The sequence below is a fragment of the Astyanax mexicanus genome, chromosome 7, assembly GCF_023375975.1.
Source record: "Astyanax mexicanus isolate ESR-SI-001 chromosome 7, AstMex3_surface, whole genome shotgun sequence".
In the NCBI taxonomy this organism is placed as follows: Eukaryota; Metazoa; Chordata; class Actinopteri; order Characiformes; family Acestrorhamphidae; genus Astyanax; species Astyanax mexicanus.
In genome coordinates this window covers 10,011,870-10,038,803 of record NC_064414.1, presented here as the reverse complement: position 1 = coordinate 10,038,803, position 26,934 = coordinate 10,011,870, and the positions used below count along the sequence as shown (strand labels likewise).

The following is a 26,934-nucleotide window of genomic DNA, read 5'->3' as shown; positions in this document are numbered from 1 at the left end:
TGTGCTTTGTGCGAGGGTAGCTTTTAGAGCATTAGAATTCTGGTCCATTCACCACCAATTTACCACCAGATTTCATACCAAACCCACTCTGAGATTGCGGTGATTGTGAGGTTTGTCTTTTCTGAACTAATTATATAGAGAATTTTCATAAGTTATACATGAATTTCCCTTTAAGGACAACCAGTGCAGCTGTCCAGAAAAAAAAAGACCTCAGTCTGATCTTTTCTGACCGGAGGAAAGCTCAGCGACTCCTTCTACCCACCCAGAGGGAGCAAGACCAATTGTGCTCTCTTGCACTCTGGCTGCTGAGGCCAAGCAGCATGACTGAGGTTTGAAGTGATCTTCTGATCACAGTGGCAGTGGCTTAGTCTGCTAGTCCACTTGGAGCCTCCAGTCTGACCTTTTTAAATCTTGATTTTTTTTTTTTTTTTGTAATACTCTTAAATGTTACATCTAAATTAAATGTACTGCATAGTTTGTAAACATACCATTAGTTAAGGTGCAACACAGTTCACCATAAAGGGGGAAAAAAAGACCGACCAATAGTTGATAATAATAAGCCACTTTAGTTTACACCTTAGTACACATTAAATAATTGTACTTTGGAAAGCTTTGCAAAGAAGCAAATAAATTCTTTGATTCAAAGCAATCGTAATCTCAGTCAACAACAATTAATCACTTTCATACAACCTTTCAAACAGAACAGACAATAAATAAGCTCATTTGCTCAACGCAAATAAGCCTCAACACATAAATATGCACGTTGGTCACTTTGTTTTTCTTTCCTTTTCGTTTCAGACAGAAAACACAGGCATACGATTAAGTCACTCTGTTTTTTTTTGGCTGCCAAAAATACTCAACAGAATGGATCTCGGTCAGGTCTTAAATTAAAAGCTTTAACTCCTTTCATGCCCAACAGGTGGCACCAAAGTACCACAAGACAGCCGTGTTCTGTAGTAGACAGAGCAGCCTGGGCAGTAAATAGTGCCCAGTGACCTGTGCCCTGACAGGGTCAGACTGAGGAAAGGTCAGTGAAAGGCATTACACAGCAGTGATTGCTCCTCTTACTGACCTCTGCAGGACACAGCAGTGATGGCAGTCTGTGTTCTGCATGTGCCCAGTTTGATTTTTGTTGATTATTCATTTAAACTGAACTTCGTGAGTCTGAAGACTCAGAACTTTCAGAGTCCGGTTCACTGTTGTCCCTGTAAACAAAAAACAAAACAGAGAACAATGGTCAGTACGATCTTTGGCCACATTATTAGAAACACTAATAGCTGCAATTTACCTGCTCCCCTCTATTTCTTTATATGCTCCGGAAGATGTGTCCAAACTGTGTACGAATTAATATTCATTCATTTATATTAATAAACTTATTTCTGAGAATGTAGCATAAACAAAATGGTGAAAGCTGAAAAATCCGTGTATCATTCGTTCATTTGATATTCAATTGAGAATCAAAATCGGAAAATTAAAAAACCAATTCGTTTTTTCGTTTTTGAATATAATACCAAAAAACGAATAACGGCTTGTATTTTGTATTTTTATTTGGTTATCCAAACAAAAATTGGAAATTTAAAAAACGGACCAGGAGCCGAATTTGATTTTGATTTTGAACTTGACCCATTTGTGTGCCCCGGAAGTTACTGATTTGTTTATTCTTGGTGGGTTTCTGTTGCGCGGGAGTTCACTGCAGTGTTATCTACACAGTCTGTATTGCTGTAGGCTTTGGATGGAGTTGAGGATGGAGAGTTTTATCTTGTTCAGAGGAACTAAACGCGTTGCAGTGAAAGAAGACGATATGACAACAGAAAAAATCGGCAGGATCTTTCAGGTGTTTGTCTAACGTTCCGTAGCTAAATGTCATATTTAGTTAATACCTTCAAAAAGATCTTTAATTAGGCCAGAATGTGGTTCCAGTCCGGCCATGCTGCCTACAGCAATACAGACTGTGTAGATAACACTGCAGTGAACTCCCGCGCAACAGAAACCCACCAAGAATAAACAAATCAGAAACTTCCGGGGCACACAAATGGGTCAAGTTCAAAATCAAAATCAAATTCGGCTCCTGGTCCGTTTTTTAAATTTCCAATTTTTGTTTGGATAACCAAATAAAAATACAAAATACAAGCCGTTATTCGTTTTTTGGTATTATATTCAAAAACGAAAAAACGAAAAAACGAATTGGTTTTTTAATTTTCCGATTTTGATTCTCAATTGAATATCAAATGAACGAATGATACACGGATTCTGAAAAGTTACTCAACGTTAGAAAATTCTGGCTTTTGTCTTTTCTTTTGTGTGTGTAGTCATGATTAACAGTATGATCCCTCAATAAAATGTAAGATAGAAAGGGGGGAGTTACACACATCTGGAACAATATCAGAAAAAAAGACAAACAATGAAAGTGCAGTGCAACAAAACAGCATTAGTATTTATGGCTGGACAATATCATTAAAGTAATATTCTGTAAAATTATTTTAAAAATTATTTAAATTGGTTATGATATACAATACTTATTGCAATATTTTCACATACAAAATGCTCAAACACTTTTTCATATACACTACACTGATTTTTCTTCAGTTCTTGCTGTTCATCACCCAATTAAATCAGGACTTTTTGTCAATACAATAAGAAACATTATCACAGTACAATGAAAATATCTTCATATTGGCCAGCTCTATTAGTATGTTAATATTTTGTGTACAAAACTGTGAAACTCAGACTATAAAGACTAATATTATATGGTATATATTATATACTAATAGTGTAGTATGCAATTGGGACACAGCCTGAGACTGACAAAAGGTGCCAAAGAACGACCTCTAGTGGACAGACTTGTGAACACCACTGAGCGCCAATAAATGCAGAACAGAGTAACCAGCAGAAATTAGTAAATGTAAGATTTTTATTTATATTTTTTTATTACTGTTTTTAGCTTAAAGTCACCATAATGGAAGAGGTATCGGATAAAGGGCTGGGATGTAGATGAGGACTTTCATGTTTAAGCAATTAAAGTGGTGAGACTTTATTACCTTAATTACCATTATTTTTCAGACTATAAGGCGCACTTAAAATACTTTATTTTTGGAAAATTTTGTCAGTGCGCCTTACATACCGTTGCGCCTTATGTATGAATTCTCCCATTCAGGTTGTAAGAAGCAGTAAGGCCACTCCACTGAATTGCAGCGTTATACAGGAGTTTCCGTTTAACGTTTAGTTCTCCAGCCCATTATTAGGATTAGCCGCTAACCGCAGCGCTAGCCATTCGGCTGTTCAGAAGGGAGTATTATCGGCCTGTAGTTTGTGTGTTTACAGAGTTAAAACAAGCTACGTGGGACAAACTGCTAGCTAATATGGCCCTGACTTACCGATACACTCCGGGTTCCTTAGTGTAGCGCTGTCAGGCGGCAGTTAGGCGGTATTAGCAGTTAGCCGCTAATGCTAATGCTCCAGCCTTAGTGGAAATCTAAGCTTACTGTAAATAAACAGAAGCGCTTTACTCACTCAAATAAAGATTTCAGGAGAAAAAAAAAATCAGGAGAGAAATCTGTGTAAACCTGCTGAATTAGAAACTTGGCAACATCCCTGTTCCTTATAAGTGGCACTTAAAATGCACCTTATAATCCGTTGTTGCTTATGTATAAAAAAAAAACAGACCAGACTTTGATAGTGCGCCTTATTATCCGGTGTGCCTGATAGTGCAAAAAAAAACAAAACAAAAAAAACGGTGTGCATTTTTATTATTGCTGTCCAAAAAAGCTTCTTAAATTTCAATATGTCGAATTAAAGGACAACCAAGTTATTATAAAGTCATACAGTGAAAAGTGACAAAAGTGGAGTTTGTTTCTGCATCCCAACAAAAAGATTTTTTAAATTACTCCTATAATAGTGATACTGTGTGTGTGCAGTTCATGTCTTACTGTAGCAGGGCCTGTAGCTGTCTCCAGTTTTTCTGCCTCCGCTTCTCATTGATGGGGTACGTTTTAAAGATGATCAGGCCGAGGATGATGAGGCTGACTGGAGCAGCCGACACCAGCAACTTCAGCGTTAAATGCACAGAGTCTGGCTGGTTACAGCCTCGCGCCACATAGCCCGCAAAGCTAGAAAGAAAGAGAGACACAGAGAGAAAGAGAGAGAAGCACGAGACATGAGCACTGAGTAACAGTTGGAGAGGCTTCAGTAGTTCTTTTTTTTATCATCTCAGAGCTTCCTCGTGGCTCAGAGACTAATATCAAAACAAGGGCTTGTAAACAATGTTTTGAAACATTGCACTCGACTTAGGAACCAGATCACTCACTGAGTCATCTTTACACTCAACCATTGTGTTAGTTCCTCAAAGTGCCCAAACTCCACAGAGATCTCATGAAAATTCACAAGAAATAACAGATTTTTAAGTTTAAATGTCCCACAGATGTTCTGGTTTCTTCTGCTTTTTAGTGATTTAGTGAATAAAAACTTCCATCAATGGCCCAGTTCTTTTCCTGAACTTTAAACGAGAGCGAACATGGGGTCGGGGCTGGTTATGATAGACATTTTTTCTATTTATGTATTTTTTTTTTCTTCAGATTTTCTGGTTAGCAGGGGCTTTTCATAGTTACTTGTGATAGAAATTTCATAAATGTATTATTTTTAAATGAATAATGTTACATTGTTAATCTTTTATGATTTTTCCACTTTTATTATTAATTAATTTTAGTTCCAAATTCGTTTTAGATATTTGCTGTGGTATTATTTAGTATCAGTATTAAGATATTTAGGCAGGTATCATATCAAAATAACACAAACCTTGTGTAAAGCTAAATAAGCACCAAACATGCTTCAGTTGATTAAGTGGACACTGATTACCTTATTTCAAATACATTTAATTATCAAACAAAGAAAAAAACAAAACACAAATGATATACAATAACCCTTATTCTATCTGGTTCTGAATTGGGGAATGTGATGAATTGGTGAATTTGTGTAAGCAAGCTAATGGACTCACTGTAAACAGAGTGTTGAGACTCCCAGTGAGACTCCAGATGCAAACTTGGTGAAGAAAACGTAGAAGGAGTAGAAAATGGCCTCGTGCCCTTGAGAGTTTGGGTTGTTCACTTTAAAATCATCCACCACGTCTGGGAGCATGGACCTACAACCACAAAGAGCAGGAACCAGTTAATCCTCATTTAAATTATATTTTATTACACAGGCCAAAACAAAGCACACATACACAGATATGCAAATCTAAAAGCACGGAAAGCTCATAGTCTTGCTGTATAACACTCTACATGTGCTGTACATGTCCTCTCGGTGCTGTAGGGGGCAGAACAGAACACAAAACAGAAATGGTCTAATTTTTACAGAGCTTGCCCTTGTGGCACAAAACCTGATGATGCATTGTTACATTTATTTAAAGAAAATAATAAAAGTACTTTTTAAATTATTTTAATTATTAGAAATACTTTTTAAAGAGCCACTAAGCACCATAAATAGCTCAAATATGTGTTCCTTTGTTATGGAACATACCAGTCCTGCTTAAAATTTGTATAAAACCTTTCCTAACCTTTACAAAACGCCTTTATTGAGGCCATTTCCACCCCTTATTTATGTTTTAAATAAAAACATATTTATAATTATCATAATATCTATTATTGTACCTAGACGTACTTTATTTAACATATATTTTGGGAACTTTACTTTTTTTTTTCTTCAGAGCAGAAACACTTACCAGGGTAGAAGGAAGGCTGCAGCCACGCTGATACCAGCTGCAAAGGCAACCACGTACGACAAGATCAGATTACTCTTGAGACACACTGCGATGATCATGAATGGAATTGCCCACTGAAGAAAAAGACAAGCAAAAGTCAAAATAAGTCCCAAAATGCATGTATTAAAAGTTAATATTGATCTATTAGATCAGTGCTGCACAAACTGTACAGACTCATATGGATGCTTACTGAGATGCCAATGTAGACAGCAGTCTTTTTGCCAAATCGAGTGAGGAACATCTGCCACAGAGGAATAGTGAGACTACCAGAGAGCTGCAAAGACACAAGCACACACACAACATATTTAATGCCTAATGAGAGACTAATGTGCATCACATAGGGCTGGGCAATATGGATCCAAACTAACATCCCAATATATATATATTATATATTTTATATATATATATATATATATATATATATATATATATATATATATATATATATATATATATATATATATATATATATATATATATATATATATATATATATAAGAAGAAGAAGCCACGGAAGCCCAAGCCATGGCATTTCCTCCACCCTGTTTCACAGATGAGCTGGTATATTTGGGATCATGAGCAAATCATTTTTATCCAAACTTTAGGGTGGCTTTCAATCACATTGGTAAAGGTCAATCTTTGTCTCATCAGTCCATAATCAGTCCATAGGCTTGTCTCTGTACTTCTTGAGAAATTCCAGCTTGGTTTTCCTATTGTTCTTGCTAATTAGTGTTTTAATATTCTGCTGAAGCCTCTGTACTTTTGTTCACAGTCTTCTGTGAACAGCAGATTGTGATACCTTCCCTCCTGAGGTTGTTGCTGTCACTAACAGTTGTTTTAGGGTTTTTCTTTACAGCACACACAATGTTTCTGTCATTAACTGCTGTGATTTCTATGGTCTACCTGTTTGACATTGGATACTAATTAAATCAGTTATGACATTCTGCTTTATGATATTCCAAACAGTTGTGCTGGCTATGGATAATATATGTGCAATGGCTCTGGTTGATTTTCCATCTTCTCTCAGCTTCACAATTGTTTATTTGGCACCCATATACCTCTTTTCCTCTAACAAAATGCTGGAGCCAGAGCCGGTTTCTGCGAACCTTTTAAGAACCGGCCTGCGTTTCCACTGCTTTAAGGAGTCACTCACTACGTATGTGAATGTGGGCATCAACTGAAGTTGGGGGGCGATTTGAAAACATGGCAGAACGCGAGCTCCTTTAAACATTTGTGCTGCTATCCTTAGTGGACCACTGTTGATAATTCATTTTTATTCATTTAGCTGCTTCTGCTGCTCTTAGCTGTGAATGGAGGTGAGGTTTGTAAATAACTTTGCCCCTGAGACGCTTTAACGCCCCGCCCTTTCGGCGCTCGCGTCACAGGTTCGCTGGTTCCAGGTTCTCTGGCAGAGAACCTGTGATTTTGTGGTGGAAACACAAAGAACCGTTCGGGAACCTTGCACTAGCACCGGCACCATGCCGGTGGAAAAGCGCATATAGACAGCTCTCTGGTTTTCATGAGAGACAAACCCCAAATCTGAAACTGAACAGATCTATTAAGTGCTATTTATTATTTGAATAATCAATGTACCACTTCCTCAGTGTATACCCACAATACTTTTCTCAGTTCTAGTTTCTCACTGGAAGAAGATTTTGTTTCTCAGCTGCAAAGCCTACATCTCCTCTCATCCTGAAAATCAGCCCTTTCATCACCATAGAGACACCAAGCCCTGTCCCCAACAACTGCTGACTAAATGAAACAGGCTCTGATTAAGCCAAGAACAGACACACAGATACACACAGTCACGCTAATGTAATTTACTCACCATTATAACCAGTAGGATGTTTTGGAAGTCGTCTCGGAATCCCAGAGTGTACGTGATGAACAAAGCAAAGTTTCCCTCCATGAGCTAAAAGCGAAAAAAAAAATAGAGGGAACAAAATTAATGAGTTATAAAGTTACTGTAAGCCCAACCTTAATCGCACGCCCAGCCGGAACAGCAGTTTAGATTTTAGACCTGTTCTAATGCTCACTTTAACCCTAAACCTGATCTCAGTCATGATCATCTGCTTTATCAGCTTCATACAGAGACAGTGTCCCTCTAGACTCTCCCATCCATCAGCTGACTGTAGAGCTGGAACCCACATCAGCACTATATAAACCAGACCTGAGCAGAACGCTGCACCAAAAGCCTGATTAACACTTTAGCAACCAGGCTAACTCTGAAATCCAGTGCTATTAGAACTTTATATTGGATATTAAAAGGTTATTAGAACTTTTTTCTTAATATTAATCTTTTAGAACTTCATGCTGGATATAAAATGTATTTATTAGAGCTTTATTCTAGTAAATAATGTTATTAAATCTTTATTCTACATTATGTATGATCAGAACTCCAATCTGGATATTAATGTTGTTAGAATTCCATACTATAATATTAAGTATAATTAGAACTTCATATAATTAAAACTTTATATTGGATATTAATGTTGTTAAAACCTTATTTTGGTTAATTATAAGAATGAAGTACGGGCTATTAATCTTATTAAACTGTAACATGGGATAATAATATATTTTGATTAATTTATTTCATTTTGTATTTTTATTAGAAATGTATTATAATAAATGTCATACAAGATTAATTTCATTACAACTCCATACTGAATATTCAAAGCTACTAGAACTACATAGTAATTATTATTATTATTATTATTAGATCTCCAAACTGAATATTTTAATAACGTTTAATATCTAGTGCTATTTCTGTTAAAACTTCATTCTGCATATAAATATATATATATTTGTAAAAGCTTATTTTTGGATATTAAAATGTTACAAGAGCTTCATACAGGATACTGATTTTATTAGATGTTATCAAAGTAAGAGCTGGTGTGTTCCTTACCATGAAGGCAAGAGACGTGAAGAGGAAACCCATGACCAGTTTAACATACGGCCCGTGCCTCTGCAGCAGCTGCAGACCCTCTAAAAACGTCAGCTGCTCTGCTTTTGGACCAGCAACATCTAAAAGAGACACACACATAACCAACATCCATCTGTGACATGACTATATTTATGTAGACAAGCCAGACAAGAACAGCAAAACCACCATAAGGTGGGGGTGAGACATTAATTACATTTGCATATTGTACTGATTCAGCATCCACCCTGTTTATAATGCTGGATTTGTGATATCTGCAAACCAGTTTATTTATATCTCTATGTACAATTAACTGTATGTGTTCTAATAAAGAGAGTGAGAGAGTGCTGCTCACCTTTCTGCTCTCGGACACCCAGAAACAGCACAATGGCACACAGAATGTAGATGGCGCTGATCACACCAGATGCGACCATATATGCTTGTTTCTGTAGGACAGAGAGATGAGGAAAAAAAAAAAAAAAAAGAGGTCATGAGGATGGTTACTTCAGTCATCTAATAAGTCTTATACAATCAGTAACCAATAATCAACAATTGGAAAAGAAGTTTTTCTACATTTTAACAAATACACAACTCCTAGCAAAGCAAATAAACAATCTGTAACCTGTAAATTCTACGTAAATAGTAATGTAATATGTAACCTAATTTTTGTGTTACACATATGCAAACAGAGGGAGTGTTATAACATGAAATATTGGGAGTAGTGTACTGCCAATGCCAACATTTCAAATTACAGCATGAACCCCAAGTGCATTACTATGATTATAACAAAGTTTCGTTATATCACAGTTTATTAATAATATAAAATAAGGAGGACAGTAAACAGTTTTATGTTGTTGAGGACCATCTTTACTCAATAATTATTATACAGATAATAAAGACAAACATATCAATTAATAATATTGTATTTTAAGTATCACAGATTTATTGGATTAAATATAAAATAAAAATAAAAATATATAGCAAACTAACGGACAACTAACCAACTATACTAAAAGCTAATAAAACCAAATTACAAAAAAATACAATTATTAGGCACATTGGTTTACAGCCCCTTTCACACCTGCTACTTTAGTTTGGACCCAATCTGAAGTCTGAAAGTTCAGACCAAACAAAGTCGGTGTGAAAGCACCCTTAGAGGTCGTCCATTCTCTCATTATGATTGATCTTTACTGTATTTAACGCTGCAGATTTGTGTATGGCTGTAGTGTTTTGGCTTAGAAGCACTGGAGCTGCTGCTAAGTTGCATGTGTATGTGGTAGAGTGATACTTGGAAGCTTTGGCCACAGTGCCATTATAGCGCAATAGCAGCAATTATAGAACATATAGAAGGCTGAAACGGTGTTATAAATATATATGGCATAATTAACTCTATAGTAGGTCATTACAATGCCAAATAAATGTTATACTAATAATTACAAATAAAAACTATCGGATAGTATAGCTTGAACAGTGTCGTATCAATTCCCTTAACAACATAAACACCGCCCCCTCTTACCGTATCATCCAGTGAGATGTCGGAGGCGTTGCCATTAGGATTGTGTATATTGCTGCCATTCAGATAAGTAGTGTGGTTTATACACTGAGCGTTGGCTCCGCCCACTATCTGACCTTGAATAGCTGTTCCAACAACGGTTCCTAAAACCTCTATAGTCATACCTGAGAGAGAGAGAGAGAGAGAGAGAGAGAGAGAGAGACAGATGCTTTAAACTGCACTCACCCCTCACATTTCTTGAAAATATTTTATCATATCATTTCGTAGGACATCGCACTTTGATACAATGTAAAGTAGTCCATGTAGAGCTTGTATAACAGTGTAAATTTGCTGTGCCCTCAAAATAACTCAACACAGCCATTAACTGCTGGCAAGTGAAAATGGCCAAAAAAATGTGTCACATCAAAACATCACTCCACTTTTTGTGATTATATATAAACAGTACTTACGATACGCTGTTGCAGAATCTCTCTCTTTCTGCTCAGAGCTGATGAACATGGTCAGAGCAGAGTAAGGCACATGGAAACACTGCAAACGAGAGGATATTCACACACGCACACACATTACTAACACAAACAGACAGAACTGTAGATTTTCTCATATTCAGCTATGAGAGCTGTCAGTAAATATCCAAAACAATAAGGCCCAAATCCTTATTTCCTTGCGAGCCATTATCACTTCCACTAGCTCTATTTCTCTTGTTTTGTGAATTCTGCCTTAGGGGTAAGCTGGTTGGACAAAGTATTTTTATTTATTACGACTCTTACTTAAAACAAGCATAAAAAACTGTATCAGTTCATCTCAGCTAGTTAGCTAGCTAAATTTCCAGTTCCACCTTAAATGGTGCAACAGCAATTACTGAGGCTTCTGCATTTAAGGTGGAATGGAAAAATCCAAACAAACAAGAATCTCGCAAGTAACTTATTTCAGCTTGGTCTTCCCCACAGTAGAGATTCAGTGGAGTGAGGTTATTTAACATTTCTCTGCAGCAGTAGACTGGCAGGGTCATGCACAGAGCACCACTAATAGCTGCTAATGAAGCATGCTGAAAGTTTTTTTATTGAATTTAGACGATGTATTTGGTTCTTAAGGGGTGGTCCTATTTATTTAGGGGGAGGAGTTCAAGTACTTCAATCACTTGTAACTTAGTTCCAAGAGGTAAGATAAGGGCAAGACATAAAGTAAGAGTCCAAAAATATAAAATGGGATTAGGCCCAAGAATTACTCTGTACAACAGTGATGTGTATGTGTGTGCGTGCATGTTTATTTTACTCACCGTCTGCATGGACTGGAAGAGGCAGTAGAAGATTAGATACCAGACCACTTTTCCTTTTTCAAAAGGAGGAACCACCCAGATCAGAAAATAGCTGATCACTGCTAATGGCGTAGACAGCACAATCCTGCACACATGTACACAAAAAGACACACAATTAAGCAGTCTGACCACATACGCACAAGTGTATTAGAGATTACTGAACACCTCTATACAGTTTGAGTAGAGTGTGTAATGATTTAGACCTGTAGGTAGTACCATGCTAGTTGTTGCAATATACATGTATTGCATCCAATATCAGAAATGGTTAGATCTGACCCAACCAAAGATTGTATCACAGAAAAAGGTAGAAATTATTTTGGCATTAATAACTAGAGCATCTGGTAAGTCTGTACCAGCTTAGGGCAGGACAATAAATCGATATAGACATTTAACAGTGATATAATTTTTCAGATACTCCAATATCCCTCAGAATCTACCCAAGGGTTGCATTAAACCGGTAACTACATGCTGGTATTCTCACATTAATACTTAAACAGAGTAACATACATATTTAATACATATATTACATCAAACATCAGACCTAACCATATCTAACCAGCACAGTAACATCATCCTGTTATTAAAAACAGCAATTAATTGATCTCAAACACAGTTAACAATGGCAATTCCACACATCATATCAAACACCAGAACATATTAATATAACCAGCACTGTACACTGTTGCACTACATATGGTACTTAAATAAATTAAATAAATAAATGAATATACACAAATCATTAGAATTGTTTTCAGTAGTGTAGTATATACACAGTTCCAGAGAGTGTGGTTTGGGACACAGCTACTGTTCAACAGTAACGTTAGTCTTGTTTACTGTGGTAAAGCTTAAACTTTTAGTGTAACCTTAACATACATTGTTTATTTAATATCAGCATTTAATGCCTCAACAATAAGAAAAACAATTATCACAAAACACTTTCACTATTTCTTTCACACCCAAACACAACAACTAATAATTACTCAAACCTATTGTTATTTTATTTTAAACATTGTTATGGTATTTAGAGAACACTGGTAAAGAGAGTAAGCTGAGGTCTAAAATAAATGAGTAATTAATGTATTATTTGTAAGTTTTAGCCAATGTGAAATACCTTAGATATTTAAGGGATAGTGTGACCTTTGATTTATAGTATGTGTCCCCCAATGTCAAACCCAACCCTATGCCCCTGGGCTCCTGGACCACAGAAACAAATGTGTTGGCTGATGAATGACATTTGAGTTAATGTACAGGTAGGTGGGGTGGGCAGGAGTTTCAGACTATAAACTATTGCTTTAAAAGGCGGCTGACCTCATTGTTTTATGACCTTTTCCTAAACTCACAGAGTTTACCCACAGACTGAGCACACACATGAACTCAAAAAGCCCCATGACGTTGCTAAGAGGCAGCGTGTGTGTGTGTGTGTGTGTGTGTAATGAGTGCAGCAGGGGGATCACAGCACGTGTTAATGAGTGAATAAACGAAGCTCAGTTCTGTTTTATTTCTGCTTGAGAGGAGAATAAGGAAGAGCAGTGTGTGCAGGTGAACAGTAGGACAGCTAAACTCCATATACGGTTATTATAACTCTGACTGGAACACGAGTGCGAGTGTGTGAGTGTGTGTGTGTGTGTGTGTGTGTGTTTATTGTTCACAGAGCACTTTAACTGCTCTACCTACAATACCACTCACAGCCCAGTGGTCTGACAGCACTCTGGGGGTTTATTAGAATTCTATAAGTTATCTGATTAGCATAATACATATACCTGATTATTTGTTATGCAGTCACATAAAAAAACCTGCAACTATACAGAAGGAAAAAAAACAGCCTTAACTTTTAATGTAGTCAATGTAAAATGCATTGGAGCGTTTCTTTTGGTTCATTAACCCTTTGAGAGGTTAATCGTTAGCCATTAACCCTTTAGGGTCATTAACCAAAGGGTGGTCATTCCAAGAAACCTCCTTGATTGAGTAATTTCTCATTTTTTGGGGGAGCAATTCAAATTGCAATCTATATTTTTGTTTCTAAACTGAAAGCAGAAGCATTTTTGAGTGGTGAAGGGACAGAATATTGTGTTTAATGGTACCAGTGTGCTGGAACACCCATCTGCTAAGCCAAATATATTCAGTCTAAAAACTGGGGTGTCGGTCGCTTTTCGTGGGAGTTCTTCCAGCTCAGTTTTACTGAACCCGAGCTGCTGGTGGAGCAACAGAGACTTCAGAAGGGAAAACTCAGACCTCAGTAGCTCTCTCTCTCTCTGACTTAACATAACCTGGAAGATAGATAGTTGATAAAAAGGTGTTTGGGATATAAAAAGACCCAACCTTGGGTGTTTGGGACAAGTTGGAGAGCAGAGTAAAGGAAAAGCAGTTAACAAGAGCTCAGTACCTCCAAATCTCTTTTCTTCCTCATGAAGCGACTAACAGAATCAGCAATAAGTGGACAAAACTGGCATCAAAGCAAAAGGTGCTACTTTAAAGAATCGAAATTATAAAACAAATTTTGGCTAGTTTAACACTGTTTACATAAGAATTGCATGTGTGTTCCCTCAATTGTTTTGATGTATTCAGCATTAATACACATGTTGAAAAAAAAAAGAAAAAAATAATAATATTAAAGGAGTGTGTACAAATTTTGACTGGTACTGTATATAAATAGCAATGCATTAACAAAGGACATTAACAAGAAATATTTGTAATAAAAAACAAGTTTCAGATAATGTGAATACGAATGTGAAAAGTGTATTTTATTTCCAAAATATTATATTATATTATATTATATTATATTATATATATATATATATATATATATATATATATATATATATATATATATATATATATATATATATATATATATATACACACATATATACACATATATACATATACACACACACACACATATATATGTGTGTGTTTGTGTGTGTGTGTATATATATATATATATATATATATATATATATATATATATATATATATATATATATATATATATATATATATATATCAATACATATTACATGATAAAAACTATACTGCAGTGAGACGATGGGGAGCTAACTTGGAGGTCAAAATCATTCGCTGCAACAGCCTCTCTCCACACAATCCTGACCTGTAGTAACCTATCAGGTTCCACCAAGCGAGAGCTATTTTCAAACTGTCACTTCTAAACACATGCTCCCTCTGATTGGCTTAGAGAGGGTGGTGTGGTCCGCTGGACCAATCAGAACAGGAGGCTCGATCCGCATCCCTCCCCCACCACACACGCACACAGGCACAGAATGACTAATAGCAGCTTCCCCATCCCTCATATCTCTCTCTCTCTCTCTCCCTCACTCTCTCTCCCTCACTCTCTCTCCCTCACTCTCTCTCCCTCACTCTCTCTCCCTCACTCTCTCTCCCTCACTCTCTCTCTGAGGGAGTTAAAAATTTGCACACTACATGAAACTAATATTATAGACTGGCTGCAGGACAGAACCTTCCTTCACATAGACTGCATGTGTGTGTGTGTGTGTGTGTGTGTATACAAACAACAAAACTACAGATTTTAATCTTTATGTTACTTTTTTCACAAAATTAAAAAAGTAGAAGAAGCCAATGTTAGGCTACATGTAGCTAATGTTATTAGCAGTTGGGTTTGGTTCGGTGCCATTTCAGCCTGGATCTGTTACAGAATCACATCTGGTTCATTGTTTTTTTAAGCACAATTTAAGCATTATCTGACTCACTCACTGCTTTGTAAAATATGAACTAAGAACTACGTGCTAACAAACATGCAGTTTACAAAAAGCTGCAATAAACAGTCCAAAAAAAGATAGGAAAGGGGAAGTAGTTGTTTAGTGATGTGGGTGTGACACATTTAAGTGTGTGTGTGTGTGTGTGTGTGCACGCATGTGTGTGCTGAGGAAAATTTAGCCTTACATCCTTAATTTAGACACATTCAACCATATTGCTATATTGCAAATCTCATGCCACCACCCGTCACACGCTATTGTTCATACAGAACATCCCAATTCAGAGTGCTACAGCACAGTTTCCATGGTTATCACTCAAATCTCACATCTTGTATTCAAAACAGCACGTATGGGTATTTATTCCCTCCCTCCCTCCAATTCCACTGGCATCCAGTCATTTCCTCTTGTCGATCTGCCATCAGCAATAAGACTATAGGAATGTGGGTGTTAGCCTGGAAGACCAAATTACAATAAAAAAGGAATAATAATAATAATAATAATAATAATAATAATAATAATAATAAAATCATTAATGAAAAAAAAAAAAAAAAAACACACACACACTACTGCATCTGTACTTGCATTTGGTGCCACTGTGGCCAAATTGGTGGAAAAAATGCATCATAATGGTGGGAGGAGCTTATAAAGAAATGCAAGCACCACATTTGAGTATTTTCTTCTACTCATTGGTTACCAAGTAGCTTTGTCATTGGGCAGTGTGGTACAGCATAATGTGTCTTTAAAGCCATAATTCTTTAATTTACTGTAATTATATTTCATTTACGACCCCTACTGCAGTGTAACATTTAAGACTTTAAGACCTAAGACTTAGCAATAACATGCAATAATAATAATAATATGTAATGTAAAAACTCCTGTCTCTAAATTGAAGACATAAACATTAATGTACATTATTGTAGTCTGTGTAATTGTGCGGGTTTTTTTTAATATATTCTATGTTGTTTTATTCCTCATGGATGTTAATGGATGAACAGATGAATGAATGAAGTGGGGTACTTACCAAGGCATCATTCGTCCACGTCGTGTCCAAGGACTCCTGCTGACCAGGAATCCCACAGTGGGATCAGTTATGGCATCCCAAATACGACCAACGAACAGGATTATAGATGCATAGAAAGGGTCCAACTGAAAATAACAATACAATATTTATTAAATATTTACACCAGATTATAAAAATTATATACAGCACCAGTCAAAAGTTTGGACACAACTTCTCATTCAGTGTTTTTCCTTTTATTATTACTTAATTTATTATCTACATTGTAGATAAATAATACATACATCAAAACTATTAAGGGACACAAATGCAATTATGCAGTAAAAAAAATCTCTTGACCTAAACTCAACTGAGACGGTGTTTTGGGATGAGCTGGAGCTTTAAAGCTATTATTGTCAGCTATTATTTTCAGCAACTATTGTTCAGCACCTCCAGGAACTCCTTCAAGACGCTGAAAAAACTATTCCAGGTTACACTCACTCATGAAGACAGATTAAAATACCAAGAGTGTGCAGATCTGTCCTCATAGATAAATGTGCTACTTAGAAGAATCTCAAGTATAAAACCTTTTCTGTTTTTTTTTTTTTACAGGATAATTATTTATGTGTACCTGTAAATAAAATCATAAAAAGATGTGTCCAAACTTTGGACTGGTACTGCATGTTTCATTAGACACAAACAGTGTTACTAAACAGTACTGAAATAGGGTTTCATTGACGTAATAACAGGAGAACACTTGTGAGGTGCATCAATTACCTACACAAAATAACTCCAAGTACTCTGCGTTTAAAGAGCATTTAAAAAACAAACTTAAATCTAGTATGTATCAAATAAATTCTAAAAAGGATATAAAGGTCACAGGGGGGTTTTAGGTGATAAATAATCCTTTTAATGCTCATTTATAGCTGGCCTGGCTTGACCCTGCAGTGAGCTATAATTACTCAACAATGCGGATCAGCAGGAGGTGGAATGAAGACGAGGATTGGTGCTGAAGGCTGATACAGTAACAGTAACACACTGATATAAACCTCAGTTGACTCTTTCTCCATTGTTCTCCCAGTCTCCAGCAGTGTGTGTGTGTTTAAGTGCGTGGGCAGTGTGTGTAGGTGTAAGCGAGTCAGTCAGCAGGGTTTTGAAACTGAGACTTTGACAATGCAGTGCAGGGGCATCTGATCTGAACCAAAAAAAATCAGCACCAAAAACGGAGCCTCTCAGAAATTAGAAGTTTACTCTGAAGGAAAAAATTATTATGCGTATGTAAACTGGAGACAGATCTTGTATGCAAATTATGACCGAATATTGCATTCTGAAATTTGCCAAGTGGTGGAGATCTACTGACGCTAGTGGTGTTCACATAGCAAAGCTGAATTGAGTCTTTTTATGATCTGAGCATTAATTCTAACAGACTGTAATACACTACTGAAAGTGTAGGGGGCGCTGTATATTGCCCTATAAATGGTTATATGATCCACATGTTCATTCCGACAGACTGTAATATACTACATTAAGTGTAGGGGGCGCTGTATAATGCCCTATAAATGTTTATATAATCCACAGGTGAATTCTGACAGACTGTAATATACTACAGGAAGTGTAGGGGGCGCTGTATAATGCTCTATGATGTTCATATGTGCAAGAGTTACATCACAGGATGTGTAATGTAATTTCAGTCAAATTAAATGATCAGTATACAACTTTTGTGCCGTTTGGAACAAAAGGATACTTTATACTGTTTAATTTTCCATGGAGCATCTACAAGAGACAGGTCACATCAGGCAAATATGATTTATTTTACTTTAATCTTTAAAATAGAGTGAGCTGTTGGTATCATGACATCACTGGATCATTGATTTATGTTCAAATCTGGTAAACATTTCTGCAATTTTAAATCTCGTAATATATATATATGCTTTACGATGTTCACATGACCTATAATCTCATCCTGACAGACTGTAACACAACACAGGAACTATAGCAGGTGCTCTACAATGCTTCCAAATGCTGTTCAAATTTGTCCTTTATTTACAGTCACACCAAACATCAAACAAGTGTGTTTAATATGAATGCAATCCAAGTGTCCTCACCTGAGCCACATCCAGCAGGTACATCTGCAAGAAGAAGCCCAGAGCGCTTCCAGTTATCTGATACGGTGCTCCTCCGATAGCATAACATAGTTTACTGCAGATGGACAGGCATTCCTTCTTCTCCTTGGGCGTCTGCAAGAAAGAAATGTGAGGAGGATGAGAAATCTGTGAACTTAAAAAGACAACAAAAGATTATATAGAAGTCACACAATTCAGATTAAACTGAGCAGTTTTTCTTTCCATCCGGGCAGCATGTTTATATAATATCAGTCTACAGTGTCGAGATTCATAAGAGCCATCTCTGAACAGCTGGGTGTATTTAAGGTATACAAGACAGAAATGTGAGCACACTCCACCCAAGATGGCGCATCTCTTGACAGCGGTGGGAGAAATACAGTTTTACAGAAAACAAATCTACCAAAATGACCCCTGAGGGCGGCGGGCAGCACAACCACAGACAACGTGTGTCATTTGACTGGGGGTGAGGGGGGGGGGGGGGGTCTAAATTGTAAAATTTAATCTTAATAGCTTAATCCAATCGATGTGTGTGAACTGAGTGGATGAGCAGTCCTTGTTGTGCGGTGCGGAGTCAACAATTTTTTTTATAAAATCAGACTGGTTAAGATTTAACAGGCTCTAGGTGTAATTGGGAAGCAGTGCTGTTAAATAGTTTTGCGGACAACTCTTTCATACTGGCCACCGGATACTCAATGTGGCACCTCATGGCAAAAAACTCTCTAAGGATGTGAGAAAAAGAATTGCTGGTCATCACTAAGATGGCCTTTAAAACGCTGCCACACTATGTTGGCCAAGGTTATCCAGCAAGTTTTCCAAAACAGATTAAACACAGAACATGCCTCGCCAGGGTCGACCAAAAAAGTTTAATCCACGTGGCAGCTATACAAGATGTAAGTTGACTACACTAAATTATATTCTATACGCCAAGTTCCTTTTTAATCGTTGCCTAATAAAAAGATAATACCTAAAGAAATGAGAGGTAATTGTTATTTTGCTAGATACAGTAGCTGACCTATTGATAATTCACAATGCGCTTATAGTAGCTTGTAGTCGATTGGTGTAATGTCATCATTACTGTAAGCAATAACCCAATTAACAAAACAGGTCACCTAAAAAGCTGAACATTTTATAGAGTTTTCCACCAGTGAGTCATAAGTTCTACACCACATCCACAAGTCAGCGGATTTCAGAAAGTTGAGAGACGTGAGTGAAAGCACTTTTATCGAAAAGATCTGGGTGACTACTGATTTGTGAGTTGATCAGCAACATTGGTCTCACAGCTAAAAAATTTTCATCTGGGCTAAATGGTAAAGTTCTAAATGGGTTAAGAAAAGTTGGGGCATATATTTCCAGTAGGGGTGTAAACCAATATTGATATTGCCCTCATATTTCAATATTTTTCTTGCAATAGTGTATCAAATTTCAAAAACAAAATAGCGATTTTAAATTATTTGCTTACATGTAAAGACTGGTGAAAGACGGTGGTTTAGTCAGTGTTGTGTTTAAACCCCACCCACAAGATAGTAGGGTGTACATTCTGAATCGATGCAATGCACGCATGCACAATAGTCAAATAATAGAATTACATTTTCTTATTTTACATGACAATATCTACCAGATAATCTACCAAGTAGCACTTTCTCTCAGGGGGTCTTTATTGTCAGGATTATTGTCTGACAATACATTCTCACAGAATAGCAGGTGTTCACTGTGGGATTTAGAACACCTCCGCTCATTCTCAAATCCTTACAACAACACCGTCTCAGTCATAAAGCCCACGCTCAAAGGGGTCAGACCCCAATCTGAGGTAACTACAGTTCATTCTTAGTCGTACCATGACTAAACAGCATCTCTGATTGGCCACTGCAAACCGTCTCATCTGCTGCGGTGTGTCGAGTCAGCGTGAAATACACAGCACTAGGTCACAGTTAGGTGATGAGAAACTACAGAATCACCCGGACCACACTTTTCCTTTCTGTGCACCAATCACAGCAAAGCTCCTGTCTCCTGTAAACCAATAGCAGGCAGCAACTGTACGCAAGAGTGTCAAAAGTGAACCACGCAAAGCCTCTTGGCGCCAAGACTGTTTTCAGGTCTAAAAGCTGGTGAAGAATGTAGACATTTCCAATTACAACTGTGTGCAACTCTACGCTAAGTCCAGGTGACATTCAACACACACCATTCAGTCATATGTAGCAGATCAGCTGGACTTAAGGGGCATTTTGACGTAATATTTGGCTGGGTGGTTTCTATTTTTTTCCTGTCCAAAAGTTTTAAAAATAGTGGCATTAACAAAGGCTGCAATGTTTAATCAATCAACGAAATAGGTTAATTAATAATTTTTACATACAAATGAAAGCAATCTATAAATTATGTGAATAAGGGGGTGCCAAATACTCCAAATGCAACCCTTCTTAAATAGAATAAAAGTAAGTTAAGAATAAAAATGTCAAACAAATCAGTATAATATATGAATGTAAAATCACACATCCTTTCTGACAGACTGCAATACATAATTATATGATATTACACTACAGAAAGTGTAGGGATGCTGGGTAATGCACAAATGATGTGCACAATCCTTTTGACATAGTGTAATACACTACAGGAAGCATAGTGGGTGCTATATAATGATCATAATGATCACATCTGCTCATTCTAACTCTGTATTTCAATACAAAATGTGTAGGGACACTATTACTATAATAAATATATAGAATTTTGACTGACTTTAATACAGACAGGAAGCACACATGGTGCTCAGTAACCTTTAATCATTAACTAATTACAGAAAACTATTTTGTGGACAATATATTGTCACAAAAACTATTTTAATAACCTATATTATTGTCAGGTTAAGATTACTGATATAAAGAGGATACCGAAAAGCAATTCTACCTTTTTAAAAAGACAACAAACTTGTAATTATTTATATTTTGGGAAATACATAGAAGACTAGAAGATATCGATTTTTCTCTTTACCTACTGCAGTCCACACTGCATGTATGGAGTCACAGCTATTGATGCATTGGTCATTGCCTGACTGGTTAAAATACTGTTTACTGTTATATATGTAAACAAACGTTCAAAACACAAGATAATCAAGATTATCTTCCATTTACTGTACAATAAGTTGATAGTGAAATTATAATGACAGGCCTATTAGCAGCAGTAGCAATGTTACTTTAGCAGAACATGTTTTCAGCCTGTATTCAACACACTCAGTTCTTCTAACAGCAGGGAAGGTCATAAAAGTCTTATGAAGGTCATAAAAGTCATGACCTCTTATCTTTAGGGAGAGGAAGCATTTGAACAACCACCATTACTCTCAGTGTTCAGCCTGCAGTGAAACCCTCGCTGTAGACTTTACCTGGACATTCTTTTATTACTCTGCTCAACTCTGCAGCTGCAAGCGCTCTAATCCTGTAACATAATGACTATTCAGACTGTAATGAGCTCAGACTCTGTCGGTAAGATTTCTGATTCATTCTGCCTGACTCTGAAAACAGTTTAACATGAATAATTAAAGAAATTACAACTCATACAACTACAAACATAAAACAAATATAGATTCCACTTTGGCTATATAAACAACTGTTTTAAGGAAAGCACCAAAAAAAATTGGGTAGACTAAGTCTGATCAACTGAACCAAGTTTCTGACTTTTAGACAATTTACAGGAAGATAAGGCAGGCTATAATCACCCATATTAAAAAATGGAAAAAAAAGTATGATTCCACTTCACAGCTGGAGTCATGCAGCAGTATTATTGGGCACAAATGGTTATGCTGGTGTCTACTGTATCTACTTTAACTGCAGATTAATCCTTATTTATAAACAGAAATAAAAGGACCCTGTTATGCTCATTCTGCAGTGTGGCATGCGTGGGATTGAGATTCTAGCAGGGAAGCAGAATTCAGCACAACATCTGGAAAGGCAACTCACAGCTGCCAACCAATGCACACCCTTCTACAAACAAATTAAAATGTTAAACAGAGAGAGACACAGCCCATGGAAGTGATGATAACTTGTCGACATAACATCCTGCAGGTATCGCACAACCATTTTAATAAAATGTGATTTTAAAACAATTTTACACTCCAAAGCTTAAATATGATGTCTCACAAATAATGAAGTATTACTGTAATCGCATTCGGTATCATTTATCACCACTGTGAACAATTCTGACTGGGAGAATTTATGTAACTTTTACATGTATTAAATAAAACTTAAAAATGTATTATGTTTCAATATAAGAACACTACTATAGGAAAAAATACAGAAATATTATGAAATTACTTAAGGGGCGCAATCGCCCACCTCTAGTCTTAGATATTTAAAAAGACTCCAGAACAGTCAAAAATCAGCCCTTGCACTTTATGCACAATAATTTGCAAATTAAACGCGAAGATACCAAACCCTAAAACGTCATGATCCTGAGTCCTCCAGGTACATTAGATCTAATCACAACTAAAGTAAAAAAGTACAGCATCTGCCATCAGAAAGAGACCAAACAAGCTTGATTTTTATAAGACAGAGGAGGACAGATTTGCATTTTATATTTATTAAGTTGTTCCATGTTCTGGCTCCTTTAACTGCTGCTGGATCTTCCCATGCCTGAACTAAGCCTGCAGTCTCCAGTCACGACAGCCAGTAGGCAGGGTAACAGTGAGTCATCTCTAGATCTAAACATGAGGGAAACCTGGGTAAAACCCACCTCCAGCATCAACTCCTGTAATAAAGCAGCCTGTAAACTAAACAGAACTACAAATCACAGAATGATTATGGTTTTATAGTTACAGATTTAAGCTCTCTCTATTACTGTTTAAAAGCGTTTAGAATCAGAAACTTAAGATTTATAATTTAGTTTATTAAGGTGCTCTTAGATATACAGATGGATATAGTTTGTAAGCGAATATTAAAGGAGGTTTAGAAGATGAACAGTGCTGAAACACAGCTGCTCTTTATGCTCACTATGAATGAAATGTTGTAGCCACACACACACACACACACGCACACACACTCACAAGCCGGATGCCACATGCTCATGTCCACGTTGACTACAGACACTCGAGCCTTTCTAGCTAAATAAGCCAAAGCATTTAATATAAATGAAGCTTAAACCATGATTTACTCAAACAAACGTTACAATTATCATTTTACTAAAATATGCCGTGTGTAAAAATAATACAGCCTCTAAAACAGGACACGAGGCTAATTAACCCTAAAACTGAGCTTTATGTAAATAAATAACGCTATTTAACCTGAGTTAGTCTTTTCAGACATTAGAACAGACTCGCAGGATATCAGCCGGTCTTAACTCGTGTATTAAACCCGGTTTTCGCTCCTACCTTGTTGGTTTTGAGCCCCTCCTTGTTGATGTGTTTGACGGAGGGTAACAGGCTGGAAGGAAACTGCTCGGCTCTTTCTCCTCTCGCCATGTTAAAGCGGCTGGTTAGTGATATAACGTTAACTCTGTTTCAGATTGTATTTAGGGGCGCAGGCTGACTCTCACATCAGATGGAACCGTTAGCAATGCGCGCTTCAGCGGCTTCTGCTCTTTGAATGAACCGCAGGCCCCGCCCCCCGCTATCAGTAGATACGCGCGCCCCGCCCACTCCAGCCCAGTGAAGCAGAGACAGTATTAAATTATTGTTTTATATATTTTTATTATATTATATATTATTATATAAATAATATTATACATTTTATATGTTTATTTTTTTCTTTTTGAGGGGAATTTTTTACAAAAAAATTACGGAAGCTAGTTATTGCCATAAAAAATAATAGAATAAATAAGTAATAAATAAAAAATTATTTAAATATGTTTCTTGCTTTTGAAATAAAACAAAAATATATATTTTATTATTTTTCCTATGGAAGCACATTTCCACCATCTAAAATAAATAAAGATCCAGCACATAGTTTTTCACGTTATTAAGTAAATATCCTTATTTCATAATATCTAATTATATTAAAGTGATTGTTTTGATATACTATTTCATTTATTTGAGAAACTAAGACGTTATTTTAATTGTTTTTGCTGATCTCAAAATAATGACATGGCAGGTTGCTTATTATCCAAATATTTGTATTACATAATAATACTGTATACTGTGTTTTATTGTATTTTTTTATATATTTGGATTAACTGTACCAGAAGCCTGATCAGAAAAAAGTACAGTATTCCTTTTTGGTGCTGTTGGCTTACTATGATATCAAGGTGATGTTGACACATGATTGATTTTTTTATTCAGAATCATTATTTTGGTTAAAGTTGAAATTTTGATATCAGTAATATGTTGGATCATTGGTTTAAAGCTGCCAGTTCCTAAAGTTGGGCAGCAGTTAGCATTACACAGTTTACAGTTGAGCAGGAGATCATGTGACAGAGACCATGCAGGCTAATCTAACTCGTGCAGTTTAGAACTAACAATTGGCTACATTCTGCTCCCTCTGAGGTACAGAAACAATGCATTTTATAATGTAGTGCTAATGTTTGCTGTCTGGGTTGCTATGGGGAGTATATTTACTGTAACTGATATTCATTATTTGTAACTGTTAGCTTCCAAATATTACCTTTACATTACTGTGAGTCTTGGCCATGACTGAAAATTGTAGCACTGTAGAGTTGTAGAATTCAGCATGTGTGCATGGAGCTAGCTAATATTATATTGTAAGTCAGGCTAATATGTAATTGACTTATTTTATCTGACTTGAGTTGTACAATTTGTAAACCCTGGACTTCTTCACATTGCCAAGCTTTTTAAAGAAGGGTTAATTTAACATATTTTAAACTGAAGTAATGGTATTTAAAGATGACTAAAGTCGTGTTGGTTTTCTGTAGATCTTTAAAATGTTCAATATTTCAATAGTTATTTAATATATCCAAACATTTTGAATTTCAAAAGTAATGAAGAATTAACATCAGATTAAAAACCTTGATATAATAAAGGCAGATGCTATTAATACTAAGTGTATATAGTGACATCACACTATTTACAAGTGTCATGATGTTACTATGTACATATAATCAACATAGCATCTGCAGGTACTATCTTTGCTAAATGTAGATATTAACTTAATTCTGTATACACTCAGTGTAACTTGTATATTTCTGTTATCTAGACTTAGTGTAAATTAAAGAGCTTACAGCTAGTTAGCGTTAGCTGTCTTGTGTAAGTAACTATAGGTTTAAATCGGAGCTCCGGTTGATTCTACGTTTTACAGAGACCTTAAATAAACATTAAGGCACGGTTTCACAAGGTAGCACAACTCGACAGAGCACTGGTCAAAGAGGTGTGATGGGGTGGGCATGTTGTTGGTGTGGCTGTATGAAGGTGGAGAGCAATGCTGAGAGTCTGATATTAAGTAAAGTTTAAGGGTTAACTTTTCCTAGCACTCAATGTTATATATCCTTATGACTAAGACTGTATCTCTGTAAATATTTTGTCCTTTGAGTTTTAGAGCTGTAAAATTGACTGTAGAGTAAAGACAGAGGTGAAATGTTTGCATGTATGAATATTCATGAGAAAGAGCCAAAAACCTGTCCTTCTTTAGAGACCTCTAATTCAGAGAAATAAAGCAGGGCTCAATAGAAACACCGGAGCACTTTTTTTCCAACAAAAAAACGACTCACTTGGCATTCATCCATACTAAAGACCACAACTACACATTTTAAAATAATGAAAAACGATGGAATGAGACCTTTAATTATAAAAATTGTTAAACAAGCGTATGTGACTTGACATACTCAGTAAGATTAGTGGTATCCTCCAGTTAAGGCAGTCTGATATGGGGAATTCTGGTACCAAGTGTTGCATACGGAAACCAGAGTTTCTATTGGTGGTCACATGATTTGAGATGGGGCTAATGCAAATTACATGCAAATAGAGTGCAAACTGACACTCTGTTTAAGTATTTAATATCTATTCAATATAAGTAAGGATTTATTTGAGATTCAGTTTAAGTTTAGTTCTTCTTGAGGCAGATGTATAATGATGTATTTAAATACACTTTAATCTAATAAGAGTTTAAGTAAACACATTCTTAACTTTGCAAATGATCATTTAAAAATAAGAACATAATTTTACCAGATGATTTGCAATTAATGTGGAGATTACATAAAGCTTACAAAATGCTCTTATAATCAATGCTAAATAAACATACTGAAAACACATGCAATACATATCGTAATCCATGTGTCTGTCCCAACTACACACTATTCAACCTTTCACCCTTCAGCACCCAAGAGTGTAGGCCACTATTTGGACAGGCCTGAATTAGGCATCCAGGTTTCACACATGCCAGCCATTTCTAACACTATAAATTAGTACAGCATGCTCACTGTCCAGCACACACACTCACACTTACATACACACACACCTGATCTGTGCACAGTGTTCCCATTTCAGATGAAACATCGTCAGTGTGTATACTGGCCATCGACCGGTCAGCGAGGTTCAGAATGAGAGAGCGGCTTTGAATGAGTTCAGATTCTTCACTTAGGACAGGAGTGTTAAAAATGTGATGTGATACTGTGGCCATCTGCTGTCTTATACACACTCTCTCTCCTTACTGACAC

At 36.3% G+C, this 26,934-nt stretch overlaps 1 protein-coding gene across 1 annotated transcript; it reads right to left on the bottom strand.

Moving 5' to 3' along the window:
* Positions 1-546: 546 nt before the first annotated feature.
* On the bottom strand, positions 547-23,904 carry mfsd2aa (major facilitator superfamily domain containing 2aa). Its single transcript, XM_007247565.4, has 14 exons — positions 23,702-23,904; positions 18,334-18,465; positions 16,253-16,377; positions 11,462-11,585; positions 10,635-10,713; positions 10,189-10,349; positions 9,028-9,118; positions 8,658-8,776; positions 7,581-7,664; positions 5,943-6,026; positions 5,714-5,826; positions 4,991-5,134; positions 3,927-4,106; positions 547-1,205 (listed from the first exon to the last, which is right to left on the bottom strand). Exons 1-14 carry the CDS (start codon positions 23,789-23,791, stop codon positions 1,145-1,147), a joined length of 1,587 nt encoding a protein of 528 aa, XP_007247627.3. The 5' UTR covers positions 23,792-23,904; the 3' UTR covers positions 547-1,144.
* Positions 23,905-26,934: the final 3,030 nt, after the last annotated feature.

Excerpts from the sequence above, each read along its gene's own strand:
- mfsd2aa (XM_007247565.4), bottom strand. The coding sequence starts at position 23,791 with ATGGCGAGAGGAGAAAGAGCCGAGCAGTTTCCTTCCAGCCTGTTACCC. Across the intron at positions 11,586-16,252 it reads CGTGGACGAATGATGCCTTG|GATTGTGCTGTCTACGCCAT; the intron begins GTAAGTACCCCA and ends ACATGTGTGCAG. Across the intron at positions 8,777-9,027 it reads GGGTGTCCGAGAGCAGAAAG|ATGTTGCTGGTCCAAAAGCA; the intron begins GTGAGCAGCACT and ends TGTCTCTTTTAG.